Source organism: Malus sylvestris, chromosome 9, assembly GCF_916048215.2.
Source record: "Malus sylvestris chromosome 9, drMalSylv7.2, whole genome shotgun sequence".
NCBI classification, from domain to species: Eukaryota; Viridiplantae; Streptophyta; class Magnoliopsida; order Rosales; family Rosaceae; genus Malus; species Malus sylvestris.
The window spans coordinates 1341837-1367954 of NC_062268.1; the positions used below are offsets into that span (position 1 = coordinate 1341837).

At 39.8% G+C, this 26118-nt stretch overlaps 5 protein-coding genes and 1 long non-coding RNA gene across 6 annotated transcripts; 3 read left to right on the plus strand and 3 right to left on the minus strand.

Annotated features, from left to right (window-relative positions):
• Positions 1–1459: 1459 nt before the first annotated feature.
• On the plus strand, positions 1460–3357 carry LOC126583468 (GDSL esterase/lipase At5g14450-like). The gene is made up of 5 exons (XM_050247837.1): positions 1460–1814; positions 1939–2148; positions 2239–2411; positions 2564–2837; positions 2915–3357. Exons 1-5 carry the CDS (start codon positions 1574–1576, stop codon positions 3163–3165), a joined length of 1149 nt encoding a protein of 382 aa, XP_050103794.1. The 5' UTR covers positions 1460–1573; the 3' UTR covers positions 3166–3357.
• An 800-nt stretch (positions 3358–4157) lies between these two features.
• On the minus strand, positions 4158–6122 carry LOC126583459 (elongation factor Tu, chloroplastic-like). Its single transcript, XM_050247818.1, has one exon. It carries the CDS (start codon positions 5967–5969, stop codon positions 4485–4487), a length of 1485 nt encoding a protein of 494 aa, XP_050103775.1. The 5' UTR covers positions 5970–6122; the 3' UTR covers positions 4158–4484.
• Positions 6123–6589: 467 nt separating this feature from the next.
• On the minus strand, positions 6590–9644 carry LOC126583471 (SAGA-associated factor 29 homolog A-like). The gene is made up of 10 exons (XM_050247839.1): positions 9468–9644; positions 8760–8932; positions 8494–8587; positions 8190–8266; positions 7837–7946; positions 7651–7742; positions 7466–7519; positions 7170–7323; positions 7018–7031; positions 6590–6896 (listed from the first exon to the last, which is right to left on the minus strand). The coding sequence occupies exons 2-10, from the start codon at positions 8875–8877 to the stop codon at positions 6794–6796; spliced, it is 816 nt and encodes a 271-aa protein (XP_050103796.1). The 5' UTR covers positions 8878–8932; positions 9468–9644; the 3' UTR covers positions 6590–6793.
• Positions 9645–9813: 169 nt separating this feature from the next.
• On the plus strand, positions 9814–12782 carry LOC126583482 (uncharacterized). The gene is made up of 2 exons (XR_007609755.1): positions 9814–10580; positions 12014–12782. It is a non-coding gene; the product is annotated as an uncharacterized LOC126583482 (long non-coding RNA).
• A 3201-nt stretch (positions 12783–15983) lies between these two features.
• LOC126583463 (3-oxoacyl-[acyl-carrier-protein] synthase III, chloroplastic-like) lies at positions 15984–21280 on the plus strand. Its single transcript, XM_050247825.1, has 8 exons — positions 15984–16496; positions 17777–17925; positions 18462–18598; positions 19404–19509; positions 19595–19713; positions 19967–20031; positions 20123–20345; positions 20748–21280. The coding sequence occupies exons 1-8, from the start codon at positions 16300–16302 to the stop codon at positions 20967–20969; spliced, it is 1218 nt and encodes a 405-aa protein (XP_050103782.1). The 5' UTR covers positions 15984–16299; the 3' UTR covers positions 20970–21280.
• A 442-nt stretch (positions 21281–21722) lies between these two features.
• Positions 21723–23559, minus strand: LOC126583460 (probable xyloglucan galactosyltransferase GT19). Its single transcript, XM_050247819.1, has one exon. It carries the CDS (start codon positions 23302–23304, stop codon positions 21895–21897), a length of 1410 nt encoding a protein of 469 aa, XP_050103776.1. The 5' UTR covers positions 23305–23559; the 3' UTR covers positions 21723–21894.
• Between the last annotated feature and the right edge of the window lie 2559 nt (positions 23560–26118).

The window sequence follows — 26118 nt, forward strand, 5'->3', positions numbered from 1 at the left end:
CAGCGGCGTGTCGTCTGGGTCGTACGACAACAGCTCCGCTTCTTTTCGAAGCGAGATCTGCGACTGCTTTATCACATCCATCAGGAGGAGGGAGGATTGGGCCGGGTTGTGGCATCGGAGAGTGGCGAGTTGGGCCCGTTCTGGGTGCGAACCAGACCCAATTCTTCAGAGGACATGATTGGAAACCGCAAAAATCCTAATCCAGGGAATTGGGCCTGATTTGGCGATCGAAAATCAGGGGAAATTAAGAAGCTTTTGGAGGGTTTGTGAAAAATTGGTTTACCATACGTTGATGTTCACAGGATGGTACTTTTGGTTTTTTTTTGCTTGGGTTTGTGCAGGTTTCAAGGTGGAGGTGAGATTTGATGAAAAAAATGAAAAAGAACCGACATAGCTTTTCGTGTCGATTCCCACAGACGGCGCCAAATGTTGATGCACAAAACCGGGACGGTCTTGGAACAACGTAAATCCGACCGTGGATCTGCAATGAAATGTAAATGACACAAGAGTTATCGTGGTTCACCCCAATGTTTGGGCTACGTCCACACTGATTGTATTATATTTCTCTGTTGAAGAGGGAGAGAGAGAGCTTAGAGCTTAGGGGGTGTGAGGAAGCTTTGAGAGGGGGTGAGAGGCTTCAGAAATGGCCTCTGAGAGTGAGAGTGAGGCCTCCCCTAGAATGAGGGTAGGAGTCCCCTTTTATAGAATAAGGGGCTCCTCATCTTTTACAAAGTATGGGCTTTAGTGTGAGGCCCAAATACAAGGCCCAAGGCCCAAATATACGAGGCCCTAAATATGGTATAAACAACTAATTTAGAAAATGTTATAATTTAGAGTTTTATAATTTAGAGTTTTAAATTGTTATATTTTAATAAATACAATAACTAAAATCTAACCGCTAAAACATCAAAACAGAGGACTCGAAGCACCATTAGATCCTTAAGAAAGTATCAACAACAAGAAGAACCATATAAAAAAACAAAGTCTTATACCATTAACTAAAGTCAGCTGTATGAATCTTAGAAATGTCACTGCATTCTATTTATACTATATCTTCCGTCAATTCCAAATAGGGGTGTGCTATCCACACACCTATTTTTACTTCTCATACATCCCTTGTTAATTTATGTCCGTTGATTTTCTTCAATTCATCTGATTCGACCGAAAACTAAAAAATTGTGAAAAAAATAAAAAATGATGATGAATATCACATCCCTTCCAAATACTATATACCTAGAATCTATTTTCAAGGCTTTCAAGTGTCTTTCTCTATCATTTTTGTCTGAACCTCGAGAAAGCTAAAGGAAAAATAATTTAACCGAGCTGGTGGGGACAGTGGACTACACCTCATCACTAGCGGGGACAAAAAGATTTTCCTTTTAATTTTTCTCCTTTTTTCGGCCGAGTAGATCAACAGCACTTGCCTCTGAATCTCTCCGATGAAAATCTTTGTCCCCACACATAATTAGGATAACTTTATCCCGTTCAAACCAGTCCCCTCCTATCCAGCTTTCGCATTTAAATGCTGCATGATTAGCCTCACTGGTCACTACCATCAGCCAAACAGTGGAAAATGGAGTTTTGGAAACTGCTTCTGGCATCTGGGTTCTTCTTGGCTTTCTGGGTTTTGGCTGTGGGAGGCCAGAGCTTACCACCCTGTTCTTTTCCGGCAATTTACAACTTCGGGGACTCGAATTCCGACACCGGCGGCATATCGGCCGCGTTCGAGCCAATCAAAGCTCCTTACGGCGAAGCATTCTTCCACAAGCCGGTCGGGAGGGACGCCGATGGCCGCCTTATCATAGACTTCTTAGGTAACAACTAAATTAACGGCAAATACTTCTCGCTAATCCCTAATCACAGTATGATGCGTGTGCATATTTTTTTTCTTTTCAATATATTTATTTTACATACGCGTCGAACTATGATTTTGTGCAGCTGAGCGCCTGAAGTTGCCATACTTGAGTGCATATTTGAACTCACTTGGAACAAATTACCGGCACGGTGCGAATTTCGCCACCGGAGGATCCACCATCAGGCGGCCGAACGAAACCATTTTCCAGTACGGCATTAGCCCTTTCTCCCTCGATATGCAGACGGCGCAGTTCCTGCAGTTCAAAGCTCGCACTGCCGATCTCTATCGCCAAGGTTCGATCTTTTCAGTGCCGAAAACTGCTTCAAGCTTCTATCTTTATTAATTGTCTGTTGTAAATCTGAACTGTTTGCAATGTCCTCCAGCCAAGAACCCTTCTGAGAGAAGCGCTCTGCCGGATCCTCGGGAGTTCGCGGAGGCTCTGTACACCTTTGATATCGGGCAAAACGATCTTTCCATGGGTTTTCGGAAGCTCAGTTTCGACCAGTTTCGTGCAGAACTGCCGGACATTGTCAACCAGTTAGCCACAGCAGTCCATGTAAGTAGCACCATGGCAGTCGCTTAAGATTAAGAAACTTAATTTGGTCAGTTTGGAATTGCTTATGTAGGAAGCACTTCTACTAGAAGTGCTCATCGCATCTTCATTAAACAAACATGTCTGTAACATTGGTTGTGATTGACAAACTTCAGCGGATATATGAAGAAGGGGGGAGGACATTTTGGATACACAACACAGGTCCTGTTGGTTGCTTGCCGGTACAATTATTCTACAACCTCAATCCGCCGGCCGGTTATCTCGACGACCACGGCTGCGTCAAGGCCCAAAACGACATCGCCGTAGAGTTCAACACGCAGCTCAGAGACAGAGTCATCAAGCTAAGAGCTGAGCTGCCACAAGCCGCAATCACATACGTCGATGTCTACGCCGCCAAGTACGGACTCATCGGCACTGCAAAGACTGAAGGTACCCAATTTGTTCAACTTCCTTACCGCTAATTACGCTATTTAGATACTGATTAACGTTGCTATCTTTGTTTACAGGGTTTGCTGATCCGATGAAGGTTTGTTGCGGTTATCATGTTGGATACGACCACATCTGGTGCGGGAACAAGGGAAGCGTAAATGGAAGCGATGTCTACGGTGCTTCTTGTCAAAACCCGTCGGCTTTCATTAGCTGGGATGGAGTTCACTACACCGAGGGTGCGAACCAGTGGGTTGCTAATCGTATACTCAATGGCTCGCCATCGTCGAACCCGGCAATTCCTATTACTCAAGCTTGTCATAGGCATTGATAGTTAGACAGATATCAAAATAGCAATAAGATGTATTACAATAGAGGAACACTTAAGACTCGGTCTTTTCCTGTTACTGCTTCCCTCCTCCATCAGAGGCTAACAGAGGTCGGAAAGCTAGCCGACCTCTTTTTAGTTCCAGTGGACATGAAGATTAAAATCAGAGATAACTACACTACGGAATTTTTTTTATTGTGATCGTTGTAATGTACCCTTCTCTCTATCTCTCGTCGTGTGACCAGAGCGTGAGAGAGATACAGAGAGGGATCATCACAACGTTTATTACTTTACACATGCTGCATGCTTGACGACACTCAATTGGAGGTCCAACGCTAATACATGAGAGCAACGTCTATGGCATGGGGCACCACGCTGACGGTATTCCTATGCCATAAAAGTATTTTTCATAATACATCCAGGACCAGTAACTTTTTTTTCTTCCAGTGAAGACAAAATGCAAACAAACTTAACCAAGGTGGTGGGATGATGCAATTCTAAGAACACACAACACGCGGCTACAAGCCTCCAAATAAATCATGGACCATTAAACTTCGGTTTGATTGTGACAACCAAATAACATGTAATGTAATATTCAGAATGCAAACAAACAGATGCCAACTTACTTCGCTTTCAATCGATCACATTCAGATCCATCTCAGTTCCTCTTCACTTCCCGCTCAACAACGAGCCAAAACTCAGAACACAACATAAACTTCGAATGACAGCAGGCATTCCTCTGCTTCCGACACTAACAAAAAGTATATACCAGAAATGTTCTCGGGAATGCTTGTCGCCCACCCTTAGATTTGATATCAAGAGTTGAGAATAGAACATTAAAAGCACATCCGTTTATTTTCCTCCCCTGATATCAAGTCCCGATGTGGGTGACCATACATCCTTAGTCACATGTGACCAAGAGAACGGGGACTCGAGTATAAACTTGTCACAAAAGCTTGTTACAATTACTCAAAACCCATTCAAAAGGAAGAAAGTGAAAACGAAAGAACAAATTTGATTTAGGTCCATAAACATTTTCATAATTCAGGTTTAGTTAACGGTATCTTGTTTTCAACTTAGATCAATACCGACTAACTCCAAGGCAACAGCAATTCTAACACTCATTGGCCTTTCCAGAACACACAAAATGTTGATCGACTGAACCCTAATTTCAAACATATGTATTGATTTCAAATGAAAAAACCGAAAGCAAAAACCACAACGAATGAGATCGAGCTATCAACAAAACTATGACCACCACAAGAAACTAGTAAGTTGTCTATAATTCCAATCATACGTAGACTAATAGTTTTACTATCAACTCACTCGATAATGGACTGGATGACACCAGCCCCAACAGTCTTCCCACCTTCCCTGATCGCAAATCTCATTCCTTGCTCGCAAGCCACTGGCATTATAAGCTCCACCACCATCTTCACCCGGTCTCCTGGCATCACCATCTTCGTCTCCTCATCCTTGTCATTCTTAACTCCAGTCACCTTCCCTGTCACATCCGTCGTCCTCATGTAAAACTGTGGCCTGTATCCTGCAAAGAATGGCGAATGCCTCCCGCCCTCCTCCTTCTTCAACACATACACAATCGCCTCAAACTTCGTGTGAGGCTTAATGTTGCTGGGCTTCGACACCACCATCCCTCTCTGGATATCCATCTTCTGAATTCCCCGCAGCAGAAGCCCCACATTATCACCGGCCATTGCCTCGTCGAGCGTTTTCTGAAACATCTCAACCCCTGTCACTGTTGTGGTCCTAGTCTCTCTCAATCCCACTATGTCCACACTGTCCCCAACCTTCACTTTACCCCTCTCCACCCTTCCTGTCGCAACCGTGCCCCGCCCTGTGATCGAAAACACATCCTCAACCGCCAGCAAAAACGGAAGATCAACTTGCCGTTGTGGAATTGGAATGTAACTGTCCACAGCATCCATCAGGGCATAAATCTTGTCCACCCACTCGTTCTCCCCTCTCTTGATTTTTGGGTTCGCCATCAACGCTTCCAGAGCCAGCAATGCCGACCCGGAAACCACCGGCACGTCGTCTCCCGGAAACTCGTACGAGGACAAAAGCTCCCGGACCTCCAATTCCACCAGCTCAAGCAGCTCCTCGTCGTCCACCTGATCCTGCTTGTTCAGGAAAACCACCACATTGGGCACGCCGACTTGTTTGGCCAGCAGCACGTGTTCTTTGGTCTGGGGCATGGGGCCGTCGGCGCCGGAGACGACGAGGATAGCTCCGTCCATCTGGGCGGCGCCGGTGATCATGTTCTTGACGTAGTCGGCGTGCCCGGGGCAGTCCACGTGAGCGTAGTGGCGGGTTTCGGTCTCGTACTCGACAGTAGCGGTGTTAATGGTGATCCCGCGCGCGCGCTCCTCCGGGGCGGCGTCGATCTCGTCGTACTTCTTGGGGGCGCTGTTGCCCATGGAAGCCAGAGCCATGGTCAGCGCCGCCGTCAGCGTCGTCTTGCCGTGATCCACATGGCCGATCGTGCCGATGTTCACGTGCGGCTTCTTCCGCTCGAACTTCCCACGTGCCATCCGGACAGTGAAGGATCGGTGACGTCGGAGTGACGGCGGAGGGTGGAAGATAGTGGAGACATTTGTGGCGGCGAGGAAGGCGGAGGAGAGGAGGGGTGGGCTGTTTGGTTTGGAGGCTAGGGTTTTAGTGATAGTGGGTTTTGAGCTGGGTTTAGAGAGAGAGAGGTGGGTAGACAGACAAAGTGTGGGCGAAGCTGGCGGTGAGGGCGTGAATAGTAGCTTCGATGACGACGGAGCTCCGATCGCGGAAGCCATGAATTGCTGGGAGATAAGCGGCGGCGAAGATGATCGAAAGAGAGGGCGGAGGCAACGAAGAAAGGGGGATTTGATTTCGAGGGGGAGAGTTTTGGGATCAAAGTAGGGCCCACTTGCTTAACATTTGCTTAACATTAATTAATTAACTAATTATTGGTTGTTCATTGTTGAGACTCAATAACGAAGGTAAAACGTCTTAAGTACATTTCACACCATCGAGATTAGAGGATAATTGTAAAATGAGCCACGAGCACCATATGACATTTTTGTATAAACCAGTATACACATTTTGTTAAAATTAATCGTCTAATTAATCGTTAAGTGTTGACGTGATAGTGTGAAACCATCCCGTCATGCTAGATAGAACACACCAAGGCCATTTTAGTCTTGGGCTCTGCCTTACCACATCATCAGTTAACCAAATGATTAGACTAACATAAGGCGTAATTGATCAAAAGCGAAAAAAATTGAAACCTCGTGGTCTGATTTGATGGGAAGAGATCCTTTCGAAATCTCTCCCACCAATTAATTAATCTGAACTCTTGAAATTTGATATTGAATCAAATTTCAAAGGTTCGAATTAATTGATTGATTGAGATTTGATGGAAGAGATCCCCCGATTTGAAGGTGTGAAATGTACCTTGCCCAAAATCAAACGACGTCACTTTACGTTTCATACAAAGCCACATAATAGTAACATTCCCATCCGAGTTTTTGAAACGTGTGGTTTACTGTGGGACAAAGAAAAGTAGAAAATTACACGAGACGATCCTAAACGCCATTTTACTTTAATTTATACACAAACTATAAACAGTACGAAAGCATCACTGGCGATGGCCTTCCGGCAGGGCAACCACCTTATGGAAGGGCACCGTCCTCTGAGGCAAGGATCCATCTTCCTCGTCGTCATCGAATTCCAACAAATAACTGCCCAAATTCAAACATTAAACCGTCATATCATGTATGTAACAAGGAAACAACTAAATTAAGATGCCTTCATTATAAAGTGGCGTAAAAGTAAAACCCAATCCGTATTGAGGTAACTTACTCATCCGTCTTCCTCTGATGGTTGAGCATCCGGCAGAAGCATGCAAACATGATCAGGGGTTAGTTTGGTTCCACGGCGTAAGCGCTACAATGATACTAAAGAGAGAAATCCACAAAGAAAAATGCATCAAAGTGGATGGATGGAATCGTCACCTTGCGATGGCCATTCACCACAGTTGCCTTGTATAGTGCAGTTGTTCCTGGATATACTGCTAAAACGGGTCTTCCAGTAGGGAAATCTATAGCACTGGAAGGATCGTTTCTCTTCGGGAAAGGTATAATAGCGCTCATAGGCAACTTGTACTTTCTGAGAGCAGCAATGACAACATATAAAAATGGTGAAAAGAAAGTTAAGCGTCCAAAAGAATTCAATATAAACCAGAGAGAACGGTATTGTTTTTTGATGAATAGAGAGAACGGTATTGTTAAACACACAAGAAGGAAACTACCTTTGGACACCGCCCTCTTCATCATCACCCGGCTCCTCATCTAGTACTTCAAATCTGCACAATTTTAACTAGCATCACACTATGTCCAAAATAAACAAACCAAGTTGGCAGATCATGATTGGGCTAAAAAAGTTATCATGATAAACTAAAACGAGTTATCTCATGGTAAGTAAAACCAGACTTACTCTCTTGTATCCTTGTCAAAATGCATCACTTTTACAACAAACCACTCATCCTTGTCAGCATCTTCTTGAGTGACTGTGACCCTAGCTGCTACCTAAAAGTGACAGTAAATGTCAATAAAACTGAACCTCAAAGAGTATCAGTCGCAGGCACAATCAAACACGAAAGATCACCATAATACTGCATACCTGTTCGCCTTTTAGACTAGCACAAGCCTCAAGTTGACTTCGCATGGAAGGGGAAATCCTTGAAATGTCTGAATCAGGCTTCATTCTCTTCCTTTTCTGTTCATTACCTTCTGCAGTACATGTATTATCAGACAAATGTAGAAATTATAGTGTTTTCCAAATAAAAAGAACCGGAATCTCATTGGAATATTAGCCACTCGATATAATGTCATATATGTATATATTTATCTTTTAGTTAAGCATAATATGGCATCTGACAATTAACGTAAACTGTGAAATATTTATGTAAAACGAAAAGCCAACGGAAATATGTAAATATTTAATAGGAATGCTTATAGCTCCTGGATTCATACCCATCCTTCTTCGCGGCTGCCCTGGAGGTCCAGAAGGCAAAAGAGCATCAAGCTGACTCAACAACAAATTGGAAACACTGCAACAAAAAACGTTAAACTAACCTGTAAAGCTTATCAATAAACAAAAGCTTAACTTGTAACAAAAGGAAGTTGACACGAGCATGAGCTTTAAAAACATATTTCTTTAATCTTCAGCCACATAACCGAAAAAAGATAATATATAAGCTTCCGAGGAAGTTTTTAACCCTTTTTTATACAGTTCCAAGGAAGTGTTTAACTCGATGAAAGATAAAAAGAAACATACCTTACTTCACTTTCAGAAAGATCTTTGGCATGCACATATAAATTCTTCAGCTTCAACAATGAATTATCCCCAGGCTTCTCTACCACTTCAGGAGCTGTATTAACATGCAAGATAGATTAAAAAAGAAACTAACATTATTAAACGCATTGGTCATTCCTCACTTCTAAGCTGAATGTCAACTAACTAATCTATCGAAAAACATCAAAATATCCAATTACAAAAGATTCAGAGAATATTTCCAAGGACTAACAAACAAAGGGACTTACTAGCTTGGAGCTTCTTATGCATCTTGTTTATCTCAATGAGCACATCTTCTTGCTCTTTCCTTAATTGATCGAGCTCCTTCGACTTTTCCAGAATACCTGCAATGTCCGGCGCAGACATTGTTCCGTCTCTAAATTTTACTCCCACCAAATTCTGAGAGCTCAACCCTTTCCCCCTAAAATTACAGCTCAATCATCAGCAATGCACAAGCATACGAAATCTAAAACAGAGTTCCTTTTCACTTGCATAGATATACATACCTAATTCTAAAATTCGAGAACTAATCAAGTTAAAATTCTGGATTAAACATTTCTTCAATGGGTAGAAAAAACATAATTTTAGTAATTTAGTGAAAAAACAACCACCAAGCTAGGTGGCACCAAGCCCAAACCCGCTAAGTGGGGTCAGCTATATGAATCCTACAACGTCACTGCGTTTAAATGCTAAGATAACTGGAAATATTTAAGTCAACATGAAACTCATTCCTCCTATTTGCAGAAACATTCACTGATCCATGATTACATATATTACAAAAAAGCAATCACAGGAAGTAATTAAAGCAAAATTAACCTCCAGAAATTCCAATTAAATCAGATATTCCGAATTCCGAGATAAAACAGACAATGGATAATGGATATTCTCCAAATTAAAATTCGATATGCGACTGAGAATTGGAAGCCCTAAAAGCTTAATCAGAGCAGGAGGAGCACCTGTGAGTAAGAATGCGGGTGAGGAGCGAGAGAATCACCGGCGGGTGAGACTAGAGCGCCGAAGTTGTTCTTCCGTGGGCGCACCGCGCAGGGTTTGAATGGAAATTCCGAGATTTCTTCGTAGATTCTTTGTTTTCATAATTTAGGGAAGAGAAATGAAATGACCCAAAATGACACCAATAACATTTTCAAATTCTTCTTCTTAAAAAAAAAAAATTCTTTTTATAGTTAAAAGACCTAATTACCCTCCTCTTAATTACCCTAGGATGTGTGTTGTTGACATGTTATTGACACGTTATTTGCTTCTAGCTCTCTCCTTAATACCATCGATACGATCTACAAGGGGGCGTTTGTTTGCCCTCACTAAGTGGGACTGGACCAGACTGAATTAGGTGTTAGTGTAATCCCATGTTTGTTAGAGGAAGGGACTAGCTTTAGTGGGATTAAACCTCACTCGCCTCGACTACGGGGCTCGCTAGATAGTCTTAGCGAAACCCCCCAAATACCACCGGATTGCTAAGACCATTCTTTCCTCTCGCGTTGTTCCACTCGATTCCTCGCTCTGCTCGACTCCTTATCCTGCTTGACAACCTTGCCGGACCATCTCAGGACCACCGCCGCGTCTTCGTAAATCACGGCTTCCTCTGCCACTTTCTCTTCTTAGTTTTCTTCAGTTTTGTTTTGAAGATTCGTGAAATTATTATTGGGTTTTGATATATTTTTGTTTTTGATCGATTTGTGGGTTTGATTGATTTCTCAGATTTGATTGGTTTCTGGGTTTTGATTGCTACCCATTTGTTTTCAATTTATCTGCTATTTTTCCTTTTATGAATTGATTGATAAGTTTTTGAAAGTTGAAGTGATTTTTTTCCTCATTCCCTGTTTTCGTTTTGCTAGAAATTTGATGTTATCATATTTTGGTTTAATCTTTATCCAAAACGCCCCGATTTTCTTACAGTTCCACTACGAGATCTTGAGAAAGCCATGCCCATTGCAGCAAGTGTGCAGGGTCTGGGTGTTCATCTCAGAACTGCAAAAGCCACTAAATCTGCAGCTCTCTCTCAACTGGCAGACAAGGAAACAAATATGAGGACCACAAAAAGTCGCCATGAGGTATTGGAATCCCTGATTTTCAATTTGTCAATTGGGAAGGCCAAATGGCATTGGCTTTTGCAGTTTATTCTGGCGTATTATCTTGGTGTTATTGTGGTCATTTATGATGTTTTATTGACTAAAATTAATGGATGGGTTAATTGGTATCTTGTGGGATGCATTAGAACTGTTTTCAGCTGAAAGTTTATGTCTGTTTTCAGTTGGGGAAGTTGAATCGAGTACTGTTTTTATGGTAATTTTTCTCTAAATTTCAGCTTTTGGGTTGTTCTTGGTTGTGTTGTTTGTCGAGTACTGCTTTTCTGGTAATTTTTCTCTAATTTTCAGCTTTTGGGTTGTTCTTGGTTGTGTTGTTTGTGGTAGATTTGCTTCTGCACTGGATTTTTTTTTCTGGTTTTCTGCATCTGGGTTCTCTGGCTAGGAATTTTCTTATGTCTGGTTCGTGCGAAAAATCGAAGCTTGAGCAATTTTATGTAGAACTTTGTTTGCTCAAGCTGGGAGCTTGAGATCATAAGGTTTCGTTCAGATTTCGTTTCAAAAATGCTAAGTGGGGTAAGTAAAGAAATTGTTGGAGGAAACGAAGAATTGTTGCTTTTGTTCCCTATTGTCTGTCAGTTGTTGAGAATAAGAGTATATCATGTCTAAATTGGAATGTTTGGTTTTGGTTTGCAGAGTTTGTTTTAGGACTGCGATTTAGCATCAAACATTTTTGTTCTTGATAATTAGATTCACTTGCGATGAGCCTGTGTTGTTGCGAGTTGTGTTTACGTATGCAATCTCTCGTGCTCTTTTTGTTATTCACTTTTTCATCCCCTTTTCATGTTGTATATTATTTGGCAGTGCACATTATATTATGAATGCCATTGATAATACTCAAAGCTATAGCTGAACTTTGGTTTTTGTTCATCACAATCTCATCACATTTTGTATGCGATTCATTTCTTTCAGTTTAGGAGTTACAAGCTAATTGCAGGGCATTGGAGGTTGAAGTGTGGTTGGTACAAATGATGTGTGGAAAATGGATTGGAGGCATGATTTTCCTCCTAGTTGGCATGTTCACCAATGTACTAGGTCTAGGTAACATAGTAACCTTGTTCTGTTTTCTGTTGATTCCAATTTTCTATTTTTGATAGTATAACTTCGAGCTCCATTCTGCCTGAAATTCTTGTCGTGAGGTCTTGGTTTTACCGATTTCTTCAATATTTCATTGCCTGCATCATCCTTATGTTACTACTTTTAAGCTCTGCGTCGTGTTTATGCTACTACTTTTAAGCTCGAAGTTATACAAATTTGTGGGAAAATGTGTGCTAGGCCCCTCGGCATGGAGACTGAGAGAACGATTGCAGAACAAATTCGAGGTATACTGAACCATACGCAGAGAAGCTTCTTCCAGATTTGCATCCCATGAAGAAACATGTTTTTTTCCCCTGTACTAGATTTCCAGGAGATATTACTGCACTCTTTTAGGATGCGAGAAAAGGGCTGGCAGACTATCAAAAAAGCTGAAGTTTATGCCTTTTTGGAACAACTTGCTCAGTTCTATGAAATCATTGTTTATTCAGACTACTCATATATGCATGTAGATCCTGTAATGCCTGTAATGGAGAGATTGGACACTAAGCATTGTGTAACATATAAGCTGGGAAAGGCTGCCACTATGTATCAGATTGCAGAAGAGACCTATACCACCCAGACTGCTGCATTGGAAACTGCTATGTCTACACCTGTCTTTGTTCAAGGATCTCTGAATTCTGTGTGCAATCGGTATCAACTGCTCATATGGGCGGTAGTGTATACTGCTAATGAGGATTTGGAGTCCATAACCGACACACAAACTGAATTACAGCTGATGGAGTTAGATGCTCACAATTTTGTCAAATTCAAAGTGCAGAACAGTCACTACCCCAATGGATCATTGCAGAAAGAAAGCAAGTTCTTTTTTTTAACCTTGAGGACAAGGTTGTTCTTTAAGGGGGAGTAATGATATGATCTGTAATTAGTGATTAGTGATTAGCTTAATCATTATTAAGGGTTTTAATCTTGGGATTATTAGGCTTATTCATGTTTTAGTGAAGTTTGTTATAATTAGCCAGCTGGCATGATGAGTTGTGACTTGAATAAGAGCACTAGCTCTCACTATTGTAATCAGATCAGAATTTACAAACACAAAAATATATTGGAGCTCTGCTCCCTTCTACTTCATCTTCTCCATTTGTCATTTCTATTGCTGCTTGCAAGTTGAATAGGGTCCTCATATTTGTGATCCTATCATCAAGAAGCTTTTGAGCATACAGAAAACACCCTTTTCTGATCCATAACCCAGATAACCTTTTTTACATTGTACTGGGCTTCCTAATTCAACAAGCTTCTAACTCTTTCTAATTTCTGCTTTGTTTTCTTAAAAGACCATTCAAGAGAAGTCCTTTTCTACGGCTGCATGATGCTGGGAAACTCTTTTGGCCAAGGCAATTGCAAATGAACGTCAAGCTTAGTTCATCAGTGTCAAAGGCCCTAAACTGCTCACCATGTGGTTTGGTGAGGGTGAAACCAATGTTCAAGAAATCTTATACAAGGCTCGTTCATCTTCTAAACTGCAAAATTGGTTCTATTTGCCTATCAATTTGAGTCGTTGAAAGTTTGATAATTCTCCAAGTTGCAAAGCACCTGCAATTCATGAAGAAGAAGAGGGCTATGCCATTTTATTTTTCCATATATTCATTTTGATATTTTTAATAGAAAATAAATTAAAATATAGTAATAATAATAATAATAATTTATTGTTAGTCCAGCTTCTTAGTCCGACACTGCACCAAACGCTTCACTAAGCTAGTCCAGTTTAGTCTGGTCTAAGACAGTCCAGCTTAGTCCCTGAAGCTAGTCCAGTCCGAGACAGTCCGGTACAACAAACGCATCCTAAGTGTTTAAACAAAGGTTAATTGGGTATTTTTGTAAGGTTAAAGCTTTTGGTTTCATAAAGATTCAAAACATATGCGAGTTCGACAATCTTGAGATTAGAGTTTGTCGTTTACTAAAAATACATAATAGATCGGAATCTTGTTGGCTTCGTGAGTTCAAACTGAAAATTATGAAAATGAAGGTGTTTAGTTGACTAGAATATTCGCCCCTACTCTCTAATTTGAATTTAGATATACATAAGTTAGAATTTTAGATTACTGTATTGTTTTGATACACGATATGTTTATTGAAACTTATAAAACTAAATCTAAAATCTTTCACTTAAAAACCGTCTCCTAAAACACCTGCTTATCTTGCACGTGCTTTCGGAGCCCCCCATCCATTTAATCGCTTACTTGTGATCGTAGCCATTCCCCGACAGCGATGTCCCGAAAATAAGTGCCAAAAAATTGCCACACTATCAAATTGAACCCAATCCGATAGGCGTTCAATCAATTGATTTAGGTCAACAAAAAAAAGCCATCCTCATACAAATTCACCTAAATTTCATACCTAAATACATTGTTAATATATATTCATTATTTTTCAAGTACAAACAAATCTGGGAAATGCTAAGGGGGCTCTATTAAAAGTAGGATTCTCTATCGTCTTATGTTTTTGACACACTGGTTTACAATGTTAACATAACAATCAATTTTAAACTGTGAGATGACAGAAAGTAAAAAAAGAATCTCACTTCGAGATAGTTGCCTTAACATTTCTCTTAGACTAATAATGATTAACTGGCTAAGTATTTTTATCCTTAACTCAAAAGGAAAAGGATCATGCAAGGATCATTTTCCTATGAATTACAGGGATCCTACGATCGTGATCATTCATCATATATCGTGCGGTCAGTTTTCGTTAGGTACTATTTATATTTAATTTTAAATTTTGAAATGATTTCTAACCATACGATGTACAATGAACGATTACGATCACAGAATCCCTGAAAAAATGATCTAACGATAATCCTTTTCCAACTTAAAAAAATGTTGAAACAAACTATTTTAATATTTTAAAATAATTAAAGATTAGTGGGCGAAGTCTGCTGCTTTGCGGTTCATTGAGTAGGCCAGCTCAAATCACAAAAGTTGATTTATGGCTGGTTTGGTATTGATGTGCTTTGAAGAAAAAAAAATTTTTTTGCTATGCTGTGAGAATAAGTAGCTATGAAATAAAGCAGCAGAGTGTTTGGTAAATTTTTTTGTAAAAGTGCTTTTGAAAAAAAACAGTATTATATTGTTTGATAAACTTTTATGTAAAACAGATGTAAAAAAAAAAAACTGGTTTTTCAAAGTTGGGTTTTGCAGCTTTGTGTTTTTGGCTTTTTTGTCACCCAAAACTATGAAAAAAAACTGAAGCTGAATGTTTACCAAACATAAAAAAAACAGTTTTTTTTTATAACTATTTTTTTTAGAATCACATCAGTACCAAATAAGAGATTAAATGAGTTAGGCTGGGATGGACCTCCTCGTTTGGCACTGCTACACTCTACTAGCCAAAATATTCATGTTTCCAACACAAACAAACCAAAAGTGAAAAGATAAATGCACATTATAAAACCAGGATAAGTGGCACAATGAAAAATATGAGCATCAACTCCCTAAGAAAAAAATATGAAGTCCTAGGTTCGATGTAAGATCCCACATCGTTCAGGGGAGTGATTCTTATATGTATATTTTCATCCTTACGTAGCACGATGTCTTTTAGGAGCTCACTGGCTTCGGGTTCCATCGGAACTTCGAAGTTAAGCGAGTTCGCGCGAGAGCAATTCCATGATGGGTGATCCACTAGGAAGTTCTCGTGTGAGTTCACATAAACAAAACCGTGAAGCCGTGGTCGGGGCCCAAAGCAGACAATATCGTGCTACGGTGGAGTCGAGCTCGGGATGTGATGAGGGCCCAGCTCGGGATGTAACATTCGATACTTTTGTAACTTGTGAATCGTGATTACAGGTACGGTCTAATTCTCAACTAGTCTCTTATGAGCTGAGAATGGATGGATAATTGTGGTTCACCACCAATTCGTCCCCCTAAAAGAAAAGAAAAAAAAAACATCCCTACTTAATCATGACTATTGTGAATCTTTTTTATCTGATCACGAATAAGGTGTAATTTTCCATTAACCTCTTTTATGGGCTTGAAATTGTAGATAATTATGGTTACCCATTATCCCTTTTTTAAAACAAGAAAAAAAAATGCATTCTTATTTAATTCTGAACTCGTATGATTTATTCAAATAGAAAATAAAAAGAGTACGTATTGGTTAAAACAAAACATAAGAATCATCACCCAAATTAATTTTAAAAGGAAATGGCCGGCCCCAAAATTGTCAAACACTACCCTCCAAAATTCCAATTTCATCAAAATAATCAAATCACACCCATCATTTCCTCTTCATTCGTAAATCACGAAAAGGGAAGGTTTTGTCTTCTTCACGCGGGTCCCACAAACGCCCTTCATCCGACGGCTGGGGGCTGCATCCTTCGGTTCAAAACTTCCCAGACCGGCTCTTCTGAAACACCTGTTTATCGAGTATGTGCTTTCGGAGCCTTTGGACCCTCCGAAGAAAGAAGGGCCAGTCTTCTGATACCACTCTGTCTCTCTGTCTCTCCGCCATAGCTGTTGATCTTTTCCTTTCATGGGTTTTGTTTTCTCCATTCATCGCATGCTTCTGGTTCTCATATATTGGCTGAATCCAATCTCTCTCCGGCTCTGCATATTTTTTTTGTGGGTCTGAAATTTTGCTTTGTGGGTTTAAATAAATGGCCACCAATGCATCTGGGTTCTTCACTGCTCCGACAGTTCCGAGCCAGAGGAGGAAGATTCAGCCTTCAATACGCATTTTTGGATCTGGGTTTCCTTCCCCTGAGGGAATCTCCAAGAGGGTATTCTGCTCCAGCACTTTTGAAGGCGCAGAGAAGCATGTTGGAGCTTCCGCTTCTGAATCTCGATCACCCAAGTGAGTTCAATCTCCATTCTTTCATTCTTTTTGGTGATATTGCCCCTTATTGTTTTGTATGTTGGATTTTGCATTTGATTTATTATCTTTGTTGGAAAGCTTCATGATTTGCATTTAGTCATAAAGTTCTTTAGCTTTTCTGGTTTTTCTTGTATATGCTAGATTTGTTTCGATAAGTAGGATTCGAGTTATGGTTGGCAATAGCATGCCAGTGCATAGCCATTTTCTGTATGAAAGGGATGGGGAATAAATTCCCATGTGTAAACTTGTGCTGCACAAAGTTTTTAAATTTACAAGGTTTAAGCGACGAAGCCAGCTACAACCGATCCAAAATCAAGCCGACTTTTTAGTACCTACAATCAATTTAAGGCAAAAATTTGGGGAGGTATACATATACATAGATGATAAAGGCACAGTAAAGTAACTGTCTAACAAATCAATTGTAGGACTAACTACGGGATGCAACTAAGTTAGAAGCGTTTTCATTGATGTAAGTCGGATTACAGGCATGAGCTTAGGTAAATCAGTATTTGGCAAAAATATTAGATTTCCTTTTGATGATACTTCTAGATGAGGTTTTGTATTGGTTTTTAAAGGTTGCTTGTATCACTGTTCTTCCGATGGCTTCGCCTTCTGTTTGCTCTCTCTCCCACTTAAAATAAGAGAATGTTTTGGATGATGGAAGGGAAATAAAGGCAATAATCATGAACAAAACTAAAAGTTTATCTTATCAGTTTACCACTTTTGTAGACCCACTTAAATGACTTTTTCTTGCCTATTGTCGTCGGGTTATCTTATGAACCCCAGAGAAAAATTTTGTTTATCAAATTAAGGTTTTTTTTTTACCTTTTCTTGCATTTGGATTGTCTTTGCACTCTGTAGCTATCTTCTTTAATGGCTTGGTAAAGGGTGCTAAATGTAGAACATGACCAAATTACCAAATTCCTTTATTGAATGCCTAGTGTGTTATTGAACTTTGTCCCGAATGAATTGGTTGTTTATTCTGTTTCTGTAAAATCTAAAATTTAATTCCTACCAGTGGCCCATGGCTTTGGACGGATCTTTTAAAATTGTCTCCTGCATCTAATTATAATTGTTCTTGGTTAAAGCTATCCCAGGTTGGACCATGGCCACTGCTATGTGTTTTATGTAATAAACAGAGTGCCTTTGCCCAGAGCCACTGTCAGTACTGGGATTGCATTTTGGTTAAATGGGGGGTATGAATACAAGCTGGTAAATGATAATCTGTCTGATCTTAAATAATCTCTATTTTATTTCAGGCTTGTCAGTAAAGGCTGCAAGTTAATTGGCTGCGGCTCAGCAGTACCCAGTCTTAAGATTTCAAATGACGATCTTGCGAAAGTAGTAGATACTAACGATGAATGGATATCTGTTCGCACTGGGATTCGTAATCGACGAGTTATTTCAGGTCAGGTCATACTTTTCTGTGCATGATAATGTCATAAATTTGGTAAACAGTTTGAGGTAGCTTAGCCTGTGTCGAGCCTCTTTTTTTAAATCGCATGCTATGAGTTTAACTTAGGAAATTCAGCTTCATAGTCTCATACTTGCGGTGCATATGCAGTGCATTACAAGCTGTTGGACCTCTCAGGTTGACGATTTGAATCTTGCCTAGGATGAGGTTCGTCAGATAGCGGCTTGTAAAACCTTCTTTCTGTCGCTATTGAACAAAATCTGTTACATATATAGTACTATGGCTTCACCATTCTATTCGGACAACTGAAACTATAAGCATATGGTGAGGTTTGACCTGATTAATGCTGGTAGTGTAAGAGCCTAAGAGGGACTTTCCTATGTTGTACTGGATATTTGAATGCTTTTACCTTTTATCTGAACACTTATTTTAGTCAAATATGTGTCTCTTTTCTCGTCCTCATTTTTAGGTCTAGTGGATATTTTATGTTACCCATTCTATATAATGACATTCTTCTTGTAAAATTACAGGCAAAGAGAGCCTGACAACGTTAGCGGTCGAGGCAGCTCATAAAGCTCTTGAGATGGCACAGGTTGATGTTGATGATGTGGACCTAATCTTGGTGTGCACATCTACGCCTGATGATATCTTTGGCTGTGCCCCTAAGGTATGTAGATCATTAGGTGGTATCTGGATTAAGTCATCAGGATTTAAAAAAAAAAAAAAAAAAAGGGATTGAGCTTCACAGTGGTGTGCATTATATGATTGTTTTGCCAATATTGATTCCTATTATATTTTAATCTCCATGTTTTTAGGGGCTTATAAATCTTTAGGTGATGAACAAAATTTCATCTATCTAGGTGTGTATTTATTTGTTATGTAGAAGAAAAATAAAAAGTAACAGATCATTGCAAGTTTCATTAATTTATAAGGGGGTTCTATTTCAGACAGAAGTAGATTCTTGTATCCTTGTGGGCATCTATGTCTAAGAACTTTAGAAGAGTTCCCATTAGCACGATTCATCTTGACCGGACTGGAGTTTTGTAATAGATGTGACATGCTTTTTTTTGGTTTGTTTAGTATTTGGTCGAACTACCGCTGGCTGACTTTTAAAAACTGTAGCTTTTTAAGGTCTCTTCTTTATATTCCTAGTAGGTTATTTTATTGATTAAGTTTGTTGTGCTTGTATAGTTTTATGCTTTTTCCATGGCTTGAACTTTGACCAACTACGTGAACTGTACTGGACTATATTGATCACGATTCAGACGTGATATAGAACGAACAACTGAGTGTTACTCTATTTTGCATGTTAGAAACCCCTGTGTAGTGCAAGTGGAGCTAAATATTGATGTTGTTGAGCTTCGCATTTTAATGAATGCTCGAGCAAAAATTCAAACTCTTAGTGCTTATGTTGTTTAATTAATACAGTAAATGCTTACATTTTTTCAATTTGTATTATATTGTAATTTCAGGTTCAGAAAGCACTCGGCTGCACAAGGAATCCTTTAGCGTATGATATTACAGCTGCTTGTAGTGGATTTATTTTGGGTCTAGTATCAGCGCATTGTCACATTAAGGGTAACGACTTGGTTTACTTAGCTCTAAGGATGCCCACTGTTATTTCCCATGTTTAATTGATTAAAGTATATTGTGCAAACTGCAGCTGGTGGATTTAAAAATGTTCTTGTTATTGGGGCTGATGCTCTTTCTCGGATTGTTGACTGGACCGATAGAGGAACGTGTATTCTCTTCGGGGATGCTGCTGGGGCTGTATTAATACAGGTGTGTTTACGTTGCGTAATGAATTTTTGGCATATATCTAAGCACTGGTTTTCTATATAAGGGCATTGAAGTCCCTCTCAGCTTCTAACTTTGGACTTTGCTTTATTTGGCAGTTAATTTTGTTTCCATTTTTCAGAAACTCATACCATACTATCTTAACATTGTCGTTTCCAGAATGGATCGAATAAATTATTAGCAAAGATTTCATTCCACAAATTTCATTGCACTTAGCAGAAATTTCATAATTGTGTAGGCCTGCGATGGTGAGGATGATGGTTTGCTTTCTTTTGATGTGCATAGTGATGGTGAAGGATACAGGTTTGCGTTTTCTCGATTTCTATGTTTGTTTTATGCACCTTTTCAGCAAGTACAGTATTTTTCTGATACTGACCGATCACTCTCTTTGCAGACATCTAAATGCCGCCTTGAAAGAAAATGAAACAGACGATGTGTTGGGTTCTAATGGTTCAGTCCTAGGCTTCCCTCCAAGACGAGCTTCATATTCGTGCCTTCAAATGAATGGTAAAGAGGTCTTTCGCTTTGCTGTGCGTGTTGTGCCGCAGTCAATTGAGTATTCCCTTGCAAAGGCTGGTCTCCCTGCGTCTAGCATTGATTGGTTACTGCTCCATCAGGTATGACGAATGATATATTTGGGAAAGTTTACCCCAGGTTTTACTGATTAAACGATTTCTCTGCTCTACCGTCAGTTATGGCTACCGATTATCATTTAACTACAATTTCTTTCCCACATTACTTTAATTTCAGAAAATATTTAGGCGTGGAAAATAGACATATACGGCAAGTAACTTCAGCCTAATAATTTCTTATTTCCAAAACTATACCAGCCTGTCATATATGTCCAGTGAACTAAACTGGTACACTATTGAGAAATAGTGCTTACATTTTCATCTTCTTCGTAATGGGAAGTTTGAACGAATATAGCACTTCAAGGGAGCTTCTTAATGACCTAAGGTTTTCCTTGCAAACAAGCGACGTAGTACATTTTGTTCTGATACGACAAATCAATAATGCAGGCAAACCAGAGGATCCTTGATGCGGTTTCTACTCGCATGCAAATCCCATCAGAACAGGTGATTTCAAACTTGGCAAACTATGGCAACACGAGCGCTGGTTCCATACCGTTGGCATTGGACGAAGCTGTGAGAAGCGGGAAGGTGAAACCAGGCCATACTATTGCAGCTGCCGGTTTTGGAGCAGGTCTGACTTGGGCTTCTACCATTTTCAGATGGGGTTGAAACTCGAAACCTCGCCTCCTGCCAATACAGAACAAGAACGTCGTCCTAGCCGTATGAAGCGCGGTTTTGCAATTCTTGCATCACGTTCCAAATGTGTTAGGTATTGTTGCATCAAATCTCCATCAGCGCCCCTTCATTTGTTTTTCTTTAGTTTTTGGCACCCTCAATAAGATTGTATTGTTTTTCGTCGGTCCAATAATTTATTTGTTTTCTGTTTCTTGAGTCACAAGCCAAGGCTAAAATAACAATTCTAATGCTGCAACGAAGACAGCTACTCTATATCTCATGTTTGAATTGAGCATTTTACAAAACTTTTGTTTTTGACAACAATATGATAGTAGCGTAATTTGAAGTTTAATCATCCAAGGGTCGGGATTTGAACTTGGCGCAGACGGCGGAGCACACTGCTCTAGTTGATTTGGCCAAATCCAAATCTACGAACATTTTTCTTAAGATTTTGTTTGGATGAAGAAATTTAAGATTATTAAGAAAGTTTGAAATGACAAAATTCTATTTTTTAGAATTTGTGAATTTTCTTGTTTGGTTAACTTAAAAAAATAATGGAATTTGAATATGGAATCTTTTATTTTTAAACTCTCACTTATCGAAATTTAAAAATGACATCTATTCATATGGAATTTAAACTTAGGAATTTGAGGTCCCAAAATCTGATTTTATTTTTTTAAATTCAAAATTTATATGTTTATGAATTCAAATAAAGGAATTGATGCATGTCAATTTATAAATTCTGACTTTTGTCAAAATTCTAAGTTTATTTCCTTCAACCAAATGTAGTGTTTTAACTTTAATCAAGTGGCACTACACTTGCATAAATAACCAAATATATGTACAACATAATCAATACTTACAATGACTTCAATGCCAAGAAAGGAAATAAAATAAAATAAAGTAAAATTCAAGTGGGTCACTGAGGGAAAACCCTATGTTGAACTGGAACCTTAGATTTAATCTTGTTCAAAACACCATCAATTGCAAGATCAAAAGCATCCTTCTTAGCTCTCAATCCCATTGAGCTCATATGCCTTCTATACATAACTCTTGGTATCATCTCTAACACCTTCTCCCTCATCCTCCTCACTCTAGCCCTAGGAATGCTCCTAAGCACATCCAAAACCCTAGTTTCCTTGAACACCACGTCCTCCTTCGGTATAAACACTGAGAACTCCCCATATTGATCCTCCGGCAAGTGCCACCTGTACTGCGCTTTGGCGGACGAGTCCTCAAAGAATACGGGGATGCAGCCGGCCACAATGCTATCAAATGTGGACCGCCTCGTCGGGGTGTCACCCGGAGGTTGCAGGCAGAAACTAGCCTGCAACATTGGCCTCATGAACCTAATTGGGTCATGCTCACATATCCCATGGGAGCAATCCACAATGTCACACAGCTTTGTGTACCCGGCACCTCCACTTCCAAACCTCCCCAAATTGTTGTTTGACGTCACATTATTTGCTTTGGTGTTGTTTTCGCACTCGTTCCTGATACTCCTCCTAATGTTCGGATTATTTCCGACACCGCCGCCGCCGGCGAACATCATAAGCGTGGTGCGGCGAGATCGTCTCGCCCGCTGCAACCACATCTCCAATAAGGACAAATTGGGCGGATGAAACGACGTCGGATAAGGCACAGCGTGCTCTTGCCATGGCCAGGCACGCGCCTCCACCGTCAGAGCAGTGACATTAAAAAACTGCGGCAATTCAAGCAGTGAAGTCCCCCACAGCGGCGGATCGTTCCCCAACGGTTGGGAGAAATCCATAGCGGGTCGGGCCAAAACCAAGAAATGGTCTTGACCCATGTGTCTATACCAGGAATTCGGGTCATCCCGGGTCAAAAAATCTAACAAATTGAGGCCCTGCTCGGAGCTGGAATTGTAATCGGGGCCGTAGAGATAACGGAGGGCATCGATGCCGGCGTAGTAGGGGAGGTAGACAGCGTCGGCAGATTGGGGATTTGAGGCGAGACATGGGTATTCGAGCATCCGACGGTGGAAAATAAGCTCCAGCATTAACGGGTCGGTTCGATACCAGCTGTGAGAAAGATTATGGGTTTTTTGGCCGAGGCCATTGTTGGCTAAGTAAGGGTAGAAGTCGTCGAATAGAGGGTAACCAGAGCAATCGGATAGGAGATCCAAGTTGAAGGACGGGGGGAGCCGTCGGATGTGGATCCAACGGCCGGTGCAATCGGAGTTGGATTGAGGACGGTCGAGATTGTTTCCGGGGATTTGGGCGGAGCATAGTCGGACGGTGGTGGTGGTGATGGAGAAGAAGAAGAGGAGGAAAAAGGTGGAAATTAGTAAACTGGACTTGAAGGCCATTAATGGGGAAAAAGAAAGATGAAGAGGATGGAGAGAAATGGGGTTATTTATGAGGATGGATTTTGCGATTAGATTTTTTTTTTTAAGTTTTGAAATGGGGTTGAAGTTTTTTGGTAATTTTTTGATTTTTTTTGTTTTGACGCTGGTTTTATCCTTCCATTAGTTTTGTTTTTCGTTTTTTGTTTTGTTTGTTAAAACTACTTTCTTTTTTTGGTTGGAAAATGGAAATCCAACAAAAAAATAGAACAAATTGCTTTTTCTTTTTCTTTTTTTAAGAGATGACTAATTAGTGGCAATCCATTTTTTTAAAAGCCAGAAAAATTTACAAAAGTATTTTAGTTTTTTTTTTATTACCATCATTCTATTCACTAACGCTATAAATTAAACACATAACGTAATGTATGGAATGCGGCCATAAGAGGAATTCCCCTACCACTAGCCATCATGTGGCAGTTAAGATCAAATTGTTTTTAACAAGAGAAAAACATGTGTGGAGAAAGATGATGAGGTGGTTTTTATAAACTGCACTAGCTTTTAAAAATGATAGATTCACTAACACTTTGAGTTAATTTATACTTTCATTAAGTATAACATAAGATTTTGTAGTATCCACTAGTGTAAATATTTTAAATTGAAGATCGAATTCATTCATTGTATTCATATAGGGTCAAGGAGTGTAACTATAAAAAATCATCAAAATCGAAGTTAATATACTTGTTAAATCGTGATTTTTCGTTTATAACCATCGAAAAGTTTTGCCCTGTTACTTGATCTCTGAATGTTTGTTTTTTGTGATTTTTGACTTATGCGATCTCAAAGCATATACAAACAAGTTTGACAGTTAGATCGTTGAAATTAGTTTCGTAGGATGCATGTCCCATCAAAACGCTGTTTGGCAGATCGGATAAAGGATCAGATAGGACTAGTTATACGGACGCGAGTGTTTGGCGTTCACTCGTACTAAATAAGCGCCGGATTAAATTAACCGGTATGCTTATTTAGCACGGTATACGCCGGACTAATAAAACCAACCAAAAGGCCGAGATTATTAGTCGGCCCTCTCTCTCTCGCCTTCTCTCAGCCCCCCTCTCTCTCTCTCTCTCTCTCTCTAGGCATCGTCGTCCTCCCCCTCCCCCCGTCACCTTCTCTCACCATCGCCATCCTCTCCATCACCTTTTCTCACCATTGTCGTCTTCCCCATCGCCATCGTCATCCTCCCCTGCAATTGGGTCTTGCAAAGAAGCATGCACTCTCTTGGCCAGCATGGTGTCTGGGAAACCTCTCTTCTTAAAACGCCAACAAACTACTCTCATTCTCTCTGTCAAACCGCCACCAGTCCATTCCACTTACGATGCTGCAGTGCAGGAGGTAACCTTGTCAACAAATCGTTAGTTTGTTTCGTTTGTTGCATCTGGATTTGGGTTGATGTGGATCCGATGACTCATGGTTGCTTACCAGATGTGCATGCATGCACATATCGAGAAAAAGTATGTATTTAGTAGGGAAAGACGCGGAGAGATGATTTCAATTTGGGATTCTTCTGTAGTCGGGGAAGAAAAAGAAAGGAAAGAGAGGGAGGGAGTTTGGGGGGTGCGACAGAGAGATCTGGGGAACAATTATTTGGGATTCTTCTGCAGTCGGGGAAGAAGAAGGGAGAGAGAGGAAGGGCGTTTGAGGGGTGCGGCGGAGAAAACGGGGGAAAAAGAAGTGACGGTTTCATTTTTTTTTTTTTAAGTTTAATTTAATTTTAAGTTTGATTCCTTCAATCCGGTATAAAACCAAACACAATATAAATAATATGGTCATTAGTCCGATACTGCACCAAACGCTTGACGAAGTTAGTCAGTACTATCCGATGGCTATTTATCCTATCCGACAGAAATAGTCAGTACAGTCTGAGCTGCCAAACGATGCCTTAGAGTTTATTTATACTTTCATTAAGTATAACATAAGATTTTATAGTATCCACTAGTGTAAATATTTTAAATTGAAGATCGAATTCATTCATTGTATTAATATAGGGTCAAGGAGTGTAGCTGTAAAAAACATCAAAATCAGAGTTACAATACTTGTTAAATTGTGATTTTTCATTTATAATCGTCGAAAAGTTTTGCCTTGTTACCTGATCTCTGAATGTTTGTTTTTTGCAATTTTTGGTTTATGAGATCTCGAAGCATATACAAACAAGTTTGACGGTTGAATCGTTGAAATTAGTTTCGTAGGATGCATATCCCATCAAAACGATAGATTCACTAACACTTAGAGTTTATTTATACTTTCATTAAGTATAACATAAGATTTTATAGTATCCACTAGTGTAAATATTTTAAATCGAAGATCGAATTCATTTATTGTATTCATATAGGCTCAAGGAGTATAGCTATAAAAAAATCATAAAAATCGGAGTTAAAATAACAGTTAAATCGTGATTTTTCGTTTATAACCGTCGAAAAGTTTTGTCCCGTTACTTGATTTCTGAATGTTTATTTTTTGCGATTTTTGGCGTATGCGATCTCGAAGCATATACAAACAAGTTTGACGGTTGGATCGTTGAAATTAGTTTCATATGATGCATATCTCATCAAAACGATAGATTCACTAACACTTAGAGTTTATTTATACTTTCATTAAGTATAACATAAAATTTTGTGGTATCTACTAGTGTAAATATTTTAAACTAAATATCAAATTCATTCATTGTATTCATATCAGCTCAAGGAGTGTAGCTGTAAAAAAATCATCAAAATCGGAGTTAAAATAACCGTTAAATCGTGATTTTTGGTTTATAACCGTCGAAAAGTCCCGTTACTTGAT